The sequence below is a fragment of the Elaeis guineensis genome, chromosome 3 (assembly GCF_000442705.2).
Source record: "Elaeis guineensis isolate ETL-2024a chromosome 3, EG11, whole genome shotgun sequence".
In the NCBI taxonomy this organism is placed as follows: Eukaryota; Viridiplantae; Streptophyta; class Magnoliopsida; order Arecales; family Arecaceae; genus Elaeis; species Elaeis guineensis.
In genome coordinates this window covers 127160677-127172403 of record NC_025995.2, presented here as the reverse complement: position 1 = coordinate 127172403, position 11727 = coordinate 127160677, and the positions used below count along the sequence as shown (strand labels likewise).

Here is an 11727-nt window from a genome sequence, read left to right as displayed (position 1 = left end):
AATTTAAAATTTGGATGAAAACTAAATCTTGACTCCTGCATTAATGTTGTCTTTAATCAACCAAAGCTAAAGCTTTCCAAATTTTTATACTCGATTGAGTTTTGAATGCGGTGAATTTTGCTCCCAAAGCTTGTCCAAGCCTACTACTCAAGGTGGCAAGATTGGTCCTCGGTAGGTCAGATGATTCTGTAGGATCTGCTTCTTTAAATAATATCGAAAATCTAATACTTATAAACAATAGCAAGAACTATGTGTTTTCCTTTTGCAAGTGGCAATTTAATAAAAGATATCCCAAATAAGATAATTATGGTGGAAGATATTGTTGCTGAAGATGACATAGAGAAACAACCAAATTGGGCCATATTTTATACATTATGAAAGGTTTAGCATTGCAATTTATTTCATCTTGTTTGACAAATGTGCCCTGGCATCCAGAGGCGTTTGTCACCCATTGACAGTACGTAGCCTATGTTTCAAAAGCACCAGGCAGCCTTCACATGGCCTTACAGGGGAGAAAGAACCACACATTCAACATTAACACTGTGATTCAGTTTTGATCCTTATGTGGGGAGCTTGATGACGGACACGTATTCTGACATGGGTATTATCAAGATCTCGCAGTTGTTCAATGCAATGCCAAATAGGGAGAAGATTTCCTTAATCGTCGTGATAGCTAGTTATGTTGAATGTGGGACGTTTGGGGATGCCATCTCTATTTCCTAAGAGATTAATCACGAGTGTGGAGCCTGATGGAGATACCTTTCGTCACCCTTTCTGCTTTGCATTTCACCAGGGAACCTGGAGTCGGGAAAACAAGTTCATAGTTGTGTGAATGAGGAATTTGTGGTGTGCATCCATCTTGATGATGCTCTGTTAGATGTGTATGCAGTCTGGACATGGCTTATACATTCTTTGACAGCATGCTTGCAAGAAATTTGTTCACTTGCACTAGGATGGTCTTCTGAGGAAATATGAACTCTGGCCGGTTTGATGATGAAGCAAGGCAGTTGTTCGACCACCGCCCTGCAAGAGATGCAATTATTCGGACTCCATGATTATGGAATATGTGCAGTATAATTGCTTTGAAGAAGCTACGCTGCCTTTTGGAGACATGCAACTGAAGAATCAAAACCCAATAAGTATACAGTGGTAGCTCTCCTTACAGGTTCTGCTAGTTTGGGAGCGCCGAACAAAGGAAACGAATTCCTAGATACAAACGAAGACAATATGATAAGAATCGATGCTGTTGGCAGTAACAAATTCCTCGCCTCGCACAGCTGATATAGCTATTGCTTTTGTTAAGGTATCAAGTGAACCTTTTGCGGCGAATAACATCTGGACGGTTTTCCTGCAAACCTGCAGTTCTTTCAGTTCCACAAAGCTCATAGCTGGGAGCCAGTTGACGCCCAATACATGCTGCATTGCCTTTCACACGTTCAGATGTTGCAGAAAACCTCATGTTATATTTTCATTACCAAACTGTGGATTTGCTCGCCATGGATCTCTAAGTTTTATGCTGAACCTGGAGGATACTGCCCCCATGTCTCGGCAAATTAATGCCAAAGCAAAATTTACTTCATCGTGTTAAAAGTGCAGCTCCAATAGCTGTTTATCAAAATAGAATCACCGCCCACACAAACTAAATGCATGTCTTAAAGGATAAAATATTGGCAATTATAAAAACTAAGGAATTGGATGAGTGCGTAGTCTAAACATGATTCCATATTAAATAAAAAAGAAAGGTCTGCCATGAATAAAAATCTCTCTATTTATACTCCTATGCCATGTTTCATGTTTGGTTGTCAAGAATGAAAATCAGAAACGACTTTTTCTACTTCCAGGATCCCTGTTTCCTGAAATAATGGGGAATGATGATTCTGATCCGCTATTTGATAAGGCCAGATAGTCCCAAGTGAATGTCACAAATAATCTCCAATAGCAATATACCAGTTTGTGTAAACATGTCAAATTTATAAGAACATAATATTATAAATATAATTACTAATGCTAAATGATATAATAATTATATAATATAATATTGTGATAGTATTAAAATATATTAACATAACTATATTTTTAAAGTATAATTTACATTATTAACATGATATTAACACATCACTAAAAATTTTTAGCATTTTACATTTTAGTATTATATTTCACATTTATATAAAATATAATATATTTTAATATTTTAATAATTATAGAATGCATTTAGTCTTTCGCATTATTAAATTATAGTTCAGTAACAAATTAATGCATTCTAATGTTATTATGCATAATGTATAATTTAGAATATCTAACATAACATGATATTATTTTATAATAAATGATATTATTTAAGATATCAATAGTATAATTACTCATATGTACAAAATAATGGAGATTATATATGACAAACAATAAAATATACATTAAATAATAATAATTATAGCATGATATTAGAGTAACTATAAGATATATTTTCTATGTTGCACAATGATAAAAACTATCGCTCTTTATTAGAACAATTATTTGTTATTAAACGTGTAATAATATTGGAACAAAAAATTGTGTGAGAATCTTCATAATAGTACTGACTAGTTTTACTAATAGGAATTATAATATAATATATTATAATAAAAAAAATATAGAATAATTTTAAAGATTAATATAATCATACACTTTATAAAATATACATTATAATAGTTAATTGATACTTAATATATTACAATAAAATATGAATAGTTTTATAATATATATATGAATAAGCATATCCACCTTTTTTTTATTATTACACATGCTTTTTCCCGAGCATGGAATAGCTTTCTTGTGTCTAAATGAATCAGCAAGAATGAATGAGCTGGACCGGGAAGTTTATGCCCATTCTCTATTCCTGCAAACCAAATAATGCAGAGTCAGAGGCAGCTAGCACAATATTCAGTTTACATTTGATTTTAAACAGACGCCTACCACTAACCACCTCGCCCCTCCAAACAGAAATCTGACCTATCAACAGTATTCAGCATATATGGTAGCAAACAATATAATTCTCTTACACAACATTTGCCTCAACAACCTGAGGATCTACCTGGACCAACATCGCACTGACTAGGGATACAAACAAGCCGAGCAGAGCAAGGTGCCAGAATGCTGGGGTGCAGCTAACCAAGATGCTCCAGCTCGGGTTGGCTAAGCTCTCAGTCAAGCTTTAGCTGAACCGAGCCAAGGCTGCCGAGCTTCCTCGCTATAAATGAACAGAATTGTTCCTCAGTCTCAGCATGTTTATGAGCCAAGCTCTAAAATGTGTTCACACCCAGCTTGTTTCCTCATTGAACTGAGCTCACACAAGCTCTTAGAGAGCCAAGCCCAACCTGCTCACAAGCAGCTCGACTTACACTTGCTAACAGTCATTCATTCAAAAGTTCCAATCTAATCTGCTATACTTTACTTTCTTGGCACATCCGAGATACCAGGTGGCACCGTGGCAAGGAATTGCTGGATTCAGCAAATAACAGCACCTAAATTCTGAGCTTTTCGATATTTTAACAGCTCCAGGGGGCCAAGAAACCTCACTGTGCTATAACATTGAATAAAATGAGAAAGGTAGCATTTAAAACATCAATGTGGTATGCTTTGCTTATGAGCTAATTAGTTAGGCTGCTCTGTTCAGCCCTGAACATGCATAACATCTAGAACATCTGGCGTCTCCACAGCATTTAACTGGATTAAGTCCATTATGGGTTTCACCATCTATGACGAAGGTATCACAATTGCCCTTTTATTCTAAGATAACATGGAATGTGATCTGAGTCTGACAGTTTCAAGGACCTCACTTTTTATGGACAGAACTGACTGTTGCTGCCACAACGCTAACAACTGTTGATTTTATTAATAGAGAAGAACCATGATCTGCATATCTATACTACTATCGATGCATGTTATCTGGATCAAGATTACAGTGTCAGTGTGTGTGTGCGCGCGCGCGTGCGCGTATTATACTTCCTAGTGATAATCGATGATGCAATCATAAAATGAAAATTGACACTGTTAATCATGATCTATGGTGTAAAGAGTGACTGGAGACAAAAATCATTTATTTTAGAATTCTTTTACATATGCAATAAGCATTAGGCAAGTACAAAAAATGTAACTAGTGAGCTTTAATATATTATACATTAAATTATTTACAAATCTCAACTGTTAATCTTGATCTAAATACTTCAAAATAAATGTAGGTCAAATTTCAGCTGATTTGGATGCTACTAGACTACATCCTAGCTTCTCCACACCCCCCCCCCCCACAACCCTTTTCCATCTGTGTGCGTGCGTGCGCGTGCATGTTAGCGTGCGCACGCATATGTGCTTGTGTCCATGTGCCCATGCACACACGTGTTATCTAACAACAACATATGGGATTGAACGAAGACACTTGCAGAAACTGATATATTATGAGTGTGCATCTTGATGCTCAAACATCATATCCTCGAGCATATACCATGTAGAAATGTATAAAAATCCAGCTAACATAATAAACAATAAAACAAGCAACATCCACAACCTATAAGCCAGATGTAGGGTGAGAGCAATGAGTTGACTGACCAAAATCTATAGATCAAATAAGCTTTTCATTCCAACTTAAACATGCAAGTACTATATGAGACAACGGGTTGTTAATTCAAAAGTGGAAAAGCAAGCAGAATGAGATCTATCTATGACCGTTAATGTAAAAATTTTTCCTAATATGTAACATCTAGCCATGAAATCCACACATGGAATATGAAGGTGCAATCTTGGCAATATGAATATCTACATTGACCTGGCTAGGCACACAGCCAAGCAAAGTTGAAAACTTTAGACTGGAAATTTGCTCAGCGATGTCATTATCTCTTGACCCCTGACCTCCACTTTCCAAGCATGCTTCAGCCTGCATGAAACAACACGAATCAGTACCATCTACTTTCAAAATGATAATACAAACTTAGTAAAAGCTAGTATATCTGCTTTCCAGAATTACCTCTATGCTTTGAAAGCAGTAGCAGTTAATTCATCATGCTACCAATTTTTATCTTCTTACATGTTTTCTGCATGATGTGACCTAGCTTTAGCCACATTTTCTTCAAGTGCAACAATTTCAGCAAAAGCTTTTTGTAGAATATCCTTTACAATCTTGTAAGTCTCTGCAGAAGCTGCTCCCTTCTCTACACATTTCATGGCATCATGAACAAGATCATTGTACCGTAAAATTGGGGAACTCTGACAGTAATTTTGAAATTCAACACCACGGTCATCCTCCAATACCAGACCACTCTTTGCCTTCCTTGTCCATCTTTTCAAAATATAATGTTCTGGAAGTAGAATCACACCAGTTACCAAGAACACTGCCAAAACATGCCTACATAATATTCCTGAAAAGTCAAATTTGGAGCAACTACAACATGCTTTCTTTTCTGATACATTAAGAAAAACAATGTGCCTGTTACAAGCATCTCCATCTCTTTCAACAGAGAACTTGCTGATAGCCCCATCCTGAATTTTCACTGAATAGTCTAGGGCTTCGATCAATTCCACTTGAAACTTCTCAAATACCGTTCTCGTGTATATATTAGCTGCTTGTTTCTCCAAAGGTGCATCTGTCTTCAAAATCCGTTGGTCATGGAGTACAGCTAGATCTTCTTGGGCTTCCCTTTCAAATCGACAATCCATTGCTTGATCAAATTTTGCAATAAATGCATGCAAAGAGATCTTCTTATCAAAGTTGTTTCTATAAAACCTGTTCATACTTTCTAATTTTTGAGTTGTAGACAATTCTGCAAAGAAAAAGCTCTTTAGGTATGCTGGAACCCATTTATGGCGAACATTATACAGCAATTGCAACCAAGTGTTCTCCCTCAAACCATACTTATCAAGAATCGACCTCCAGTACATTTCAAAGACATCATCAGTGTCAGACTCATTGACGCATTTCTTTAATTCAACATAAAAAGTAGGATACCTAGAACATACATCAGATAACTTCTTCTTGCACCTAGATAAGACACGCCACCTGCATACACGATGGCGTGTGTTGGGAAACACCTTTGCAACTGCTACTTCCATAGCCTTGCCCTGGTCAGTGGTAAATGAGATAGGGCGATGTCCAAACATTGCTGTAAGCCATGTTTCAAACAACCAAGCAAATGAGGATTCTGTCTTATCTACAACCAACGCACATCCAAAAACCACAGGCTGTCCATGATGATTCACACCTGTGAATGCAGCAAATGGGATCATGTTCTCATTCTTCTTATATGTCGTGTCAAATGTGACGGCATCCCCAAAATAGTTATAAGCCATTCTAGCTTTGGCATCAGCCCAAAAGACGTTGGTCATACAGTTCCTGTTGTCAACCTGCACAGCATAGAAGAACCCAGAATTCTCAGCCTGCATCCTCTTAAAATACTCGAGGAGGCCTTGAGCATCACCTTCTCCAAAGATCTTCTGCCTCATCTCTCTCAAGTAGTTCTCATGCTCCCGGTCCTTTCCAGAGAGGTGATTAAGCTGGATCTCACGGACCTTATCTGGACTAACTACAACATGCGTATGCTCCAATACTAACTTGGTAACCACCCATTTATCGGGTCCTCTTCGAACCACCTCCATCATTGCTGGGCACCCATCCCTAATGGACAAGCGCTTCCTTTTTTTCTTGGTGGTGTACTCAGTTACCTTCTTCTTGTGGTGACCCTCCTTCAGGCAGACAAATCTCTTCATGACCAACACCTCAACACCCTTCCGCCTCTCACTCCGAGACCTGGCAACCCGAATGCCAAACCCAATGCGGAGAGCATAAGCATTATAGAAAGCCCTCGCGGACGAGTCAGAATCAAACACCATTCCCAGGTAAGGTTCCTCGTTTTTTACTTCTCCATCGGTTGTGAGTAGCACATTTCCGACGGAATTCTCAACCGTTACCACAGAATTACAGAGCTGGTCTCCAAAATGAAGCGAGGCGGTAACTTCGCTAGTGCGCTGATCAACATCTGACGCCCCAATATCTTCTTCAAGATCCACGCAATCTTCCACCAGCTCATCATCTTCGCTTGAAGAGTACTCCATAGATCTAAAACATCAGTTTTGAAGAACAAATAGAAGAGATTATTCAAAGAAAACCAAACAGCCAATCGCCGAACACATTAGAAACAACAAACACGCAATTTTTCCTACCAATCTCTAAATCCCTGAAGAATTTCTAAATTTCGAGCACGAGATATGGAAGGGTCAGGATCACAAAGAAGCTCACCTGGCAGTCCGGGTTCACAAAGCTTCCCAATTACAAGATACAAACTTTAAGAAAAACCCCCTCCTTCCCCACTTCAAGATGCAATCTTTAAGGAAAAAAAGCGAAAAATCATCATCAAAACAAAAGTTGATCTATTGTTCTGTTAGAGTTAAGGTATGAGAAGATTGAAAATTAGGGATTAGGGTTTCGGATACGGAGAAAGGAGATAGAAGACAACAGAAGAAAGAAAAGAGACAAACAGAAAAACCCTAACATTTGGGCGAGATTGGAAAGAACAACCTACCACGTAATTCGCGCTAGGGTTAGGGTTTCCGAGGGAGAGAGGAGAGGCGAAACCGGCGGCGAGGGTAGAAGGGAGGTGGCTGGTGTCCACCCTCCGAACACAGGAAGCTTCGTCAAGTGTCGGCTTCCGGAGACTAAGCTGAGCCTTGGGGGGTCACTGGACATATGCCGCCTCCAACCTGAATATCCTTGGTCCAAGACCAAGTTCGCCGATCTGTGGACTGGCATTAAAGGGATTTTTCTCATTTATCATAAAAAAAATTAAATTTTTTTAAAATATTTTATTTTTTAAAAAAATATTATTTAAATCATCCAATTTTCAAATTGACCCTGTCCGAATCCTTTCAAATTGACTTAACGTAATAAAATTATCATATGATGTCATACAAATTATTTATATATTTTTTTTTTCATATTTCAAAATTTTATTGCATAATAACTTTATCACGATAAACCAACAAAAATTATAGTTAGAGTTTAAGTTGAACTAATTTAAAAATTGGATCATCCGATTATCTCTAAAAAAATTTAAAATAAAATTAAAAAATCTTATCATAAAAAATTTTTCTTAAAATTGTGATTTAGTCTTTAGATTTTTTTTGCAACTACCAAAGAATTTGATAACTTACTAAGACGACACATTAAATTAATTCTATTTTTATATTTATTTGCATATTGATTTTTTAATTTTTGAAGAAAATAATTTATTTTGAGTTTTATTGTATTATAACTCTACTCATAGACGTGCCTATAAGCCTTGAGCGGGTGCTTTACCTGGCCTTTTTTTTCCCCCTTGGAACAGGTTACCTTGTATATCTTTCACCCTTGTTGCTGTTGTTGCATTATTTCATTTGTCTCTCATGTCAAGTTGGTAACTTAAATAATTTTTATTCCAATCAGATATGGAGGGTTAAATTGGAACCCATTGTGCACCCATGGGCCGTGTCGGAATTTCCTTTCAATATAACTAATTATGTTAGTCTATGATTTAAGTGAAGTGGAACCTGCATATAGATTTTTAATGATTTTTCATATTTCTCAAAAAAAAATTGTAAAAAAAAATATTTAAATATATTTCATAAGTAAAAGGAGAGTAGTGATAGAAGCAAAGTGCATATTATCCATTACTCCATCTTTCGATGGGATCCGCTGAATCTAAATTCTTCGGAATATTATCTAAAACATTTTTTGCAAACTATATTATTTTTTAGGATTAAATTATTCATGCTGGGTTATTGCTATTAGTCTATTATTATACTAATATGCTGACTAGCTAGAGATATTTTTGTTCTTTATTTTTATGATAATTGGCACGTTTTCTTTTTTAAAAATGTATAATTATTGCGGTTTCTATCCCATTTGTAAGTCTTCTATTCATATCATTTGCAGCATCTCTATGTTCTCTTTTTTATCCTAAGCACTTTAGCGTTCCATATTCAACTATTATGTTAATTATCAACTCAACTAATTTTTTTTGAGCAATACTGCAGGCTACCCAAAATAAAATCCAAAAAAAATCCAAGTTACCAACACTTCCAGTGGTTAAGCTCCTGGGTCACACACATACCTCTTTCCCCAGTCGACAATGTGGGCAAACAAGAAAGGTCTCTAATCGACGAGTCTAAGGTTTCTAAGGTATCACCATATAAGAATTTTCTCTATCATCACAAATCGTGGGGTCAGAGAGAGGGCCGAGGCAACACTGCTAATGCGGAAACCACCACCATATCTCACAAAACGCAAGCAAACAACTGGTGTTAGAATCTGCCATGCATCATCATCACATACACCGCCACTGTGAGAGAGATGGCCAAACGGAGTCTCACAACCAAGCCAAGAAGGGGAGATCGAAGTAGGTAGAGTGGGTCCTACCAAAAAGGAAGTAAGGTAGATGGGGACTAACAACCACGCAGGAAGGTGGAGGGAGGGGAGGCCAGTCAAACAGAGGGTCCAAGGACACGTTGGGGCGGAGAGAAGGGAGAAAAAGAGGGATATAGAGGGTGAGAAGAGGGAGGGAGGAGGAAAGAGAAAGGCGGAGATAGAGAGAGAGGGGTAGAAAACATAGGAGGCAGAGGAGAGGAAGGGAGAAAAAAGAGGGAGAAGAAGGTACGGGGGAGAAAGAGGAGGAGCGGAGAAGGGACGGTGGAGGGGCTCGTCTTTTGTGGATGATTATATCTCATTTCCGCATAATGCTTATATCTCATTCCCATTCATCCCGAATGTTGATTGGAAGCCCTCCACAAGGTCATGATAAGGAAGTTTACATTGAAAGTGAATGCACTAATTGGTACAGTATTCAGGTCAGTAGCCAAAATCGAAATGCCAAAACAGTAAAAAGTTTCAAAAAAAAAAAAAAATGTTGCGAAGCGGTTTTTATTATTTAAAAAGAAACAAATTCGAGCCATAACATTCTCTAACAAGAATGCACTAAATAGTAAGGGCATCATGCCATTAATATGTAGTTTAGGATTGTGGTGAACATCACATCATATGACCTATGTGCAAAATATGGGGTTTGATAGTGTGAAAGAATTTTATAAGTAGTTGGAGGAAAATTTTCCACTATAATTAGTTATGAACAGGTATGAATATCAGCAGCCACAGTTGCTTACCTTTTTCTTCTCTCTAAGAAGAAATAGTTGTGGTTTTCCTTTTATATCTTATTCCTAATCTACATCTGCATAGCGCCTGTTCATTCATATCAAGGAGTCAAACCTTGCTACAGAGATGGAATGATCTCAACCTGTCTTCACAATTTTTTGCCGCTGCTCATCAATTTTCCAGATCCACAAATTCTTGCTGCTGCTCATCAACTTTCCACACCATCAGTTATTGTTTGGTGTTGAGCTGGGCCGCTTATGCTGGGGATTTCAAAGCTGCTATGGCTTTTACAGTTTTGGCATCAAACTCAGTTGCTCCTACTCTCGTAACTGTTTTTTATTATGTTATCGCCTTCTCTGCATACTTCAGTTTCTGCCAATCGCTTTCATCTCATACCTCAAGTTCCTTGTTATGAAGCTATACTCTTATGCTCCAATGGATTGTATTTCTACTTGTGCTGTTGCCCTTATAGCCCTCTCTGTAAACTGCGTACTTTGTATCACTATTTCAGCTTAACCTAATGTTCCTGCTTCTACCCAAAAAAAAAAAAGTTATAAACAACACGAATTCAATGTCAGGATTATGAAATGATTTAAAACTAAACATGCTTATCCTCAACAGCACTGCAAGCTTTGGGTTTTATGATAAACTGACCTGACGGATTCGCTCCACAATCCTAAGCCTAAGCCCCCAGGCATAGAAAGCGGGGTCTGCATTCATGTTGGATGCTGGCCGAAAGAAATAGAAACCGACGATAGAAGTGGTGTGTTTGCTTGTTCCATCGAGGTACACCGTGGATAAAGTGTACGCGCATACCCATCTGGGTGGTTGCAGAATTCAAAGTTCAGCACAAAAAGGCATCCATGAACACCTTGAATGCAATCGTGGAATTTATGATCAAGGTAAACTCGAGGCGAGCAGTTTCTTTAATATCATCAGCAGCAGCATTAATCCAATTGCGTAGTTCTCCTACAAAAGTCCCCCTCTTCTGTTCAGTCCTTGATCTGTGATGATGCCCTGAACTTCAGAAGGGATGACCTCTTCCGATTAATTTTGGGTTTTGAGCCGCTTGGTCTACCGAACAGTTTTGTTGTTCGGACAGAAAGAAATACCCTGGAGAAGGTTACAAAACTATAAAACTTACGGAACATCGTAGGTTATTAAAACTTGTTCCAATGATGATTACTTTCTGTATGGCATTAGTGGCATTAGCATAAATAGAATCGCATAACCTTAGGCTAAAATTTAAAGTTTAAACAAACGAAAACCCTCCTGCAGCGTTCAGTTTGTTTGTACCACAAACCTGCTAATACCAGCTAGTCCTGCCAAAGAGTCTAGCATCCCACTTTTTCCAGAGGTGGCATGCATACTTTGTAAATTTCAGAACACCAATTCTTCGGGCGAGGGCCAGTAAGGTTAGTTTAACCAGATTATTTGGGACCCGCTTACATCATTTTAACGTGGAATAACATTTCCACCAGCAATGCACTTCGTTCAAACATGTGTTCTTTAGCTACCATGTCAGTCAGTCACCCTTCTTTTCCAATGTAACCATCGTACCAGGATCTAATCCAGTAAGCTTGCTG

General features: G+C 37.8%; 1 protein-coding gene across 2 annotated transcripts; it reads right to left on the bottom strand.

The window, feature by feature from the left end:
* Nucleotides 1–4569: 4569 nt before the first annotated feature.
* On the bottom strand, nucleotides 4570–7744 carry LOC105040227 (protein FAR1-RELATED SEQUENCE 5). Of its 2 annotated transcripts, XM_010916652.4 has the most exons (4): nucleotides 7542–7744; nucleotides 7259–7343; nucleotides 4994–7078; nucleotides 4570–4903 (listed from the first exon to the last, which is right to left on the bottom strand). In XM_010916652.4, exon 3 carries the CDS (start codon nucleotides 7072–7074, stop codon nucleotides 5050–5052), a length of 2025 nt encoding a protein of 674 aa, XP_010914954.1. In that variant the 5' UTR covers nucleotides 7075–7078; nucleotides 7259–7343; nucleotides 7542–7744; the 3' UTR covers nucleotides 4570–4903; nucleotides 4994–5049. The 2 variants fall into 2 exon arrangements, with proteins under 2 accessions (XP_010914954.1, XP_010914955.1); XM_010916653.4 differs by lacking the exon at nucleotides 7259–7343.
* Nucleotides 7745–11727: the final 3983 nt, after the last annotated feature.

Excerpts from the sequence above, each read along its gene's own strand:
- LOC105040227 (XM_010916652.4), bottom strand. The coding sequence starts at position 7,074 with ATGGAGTACTCTTCAAGCGAAGATGATGAGCTGGTGGAAGATTGCGTG.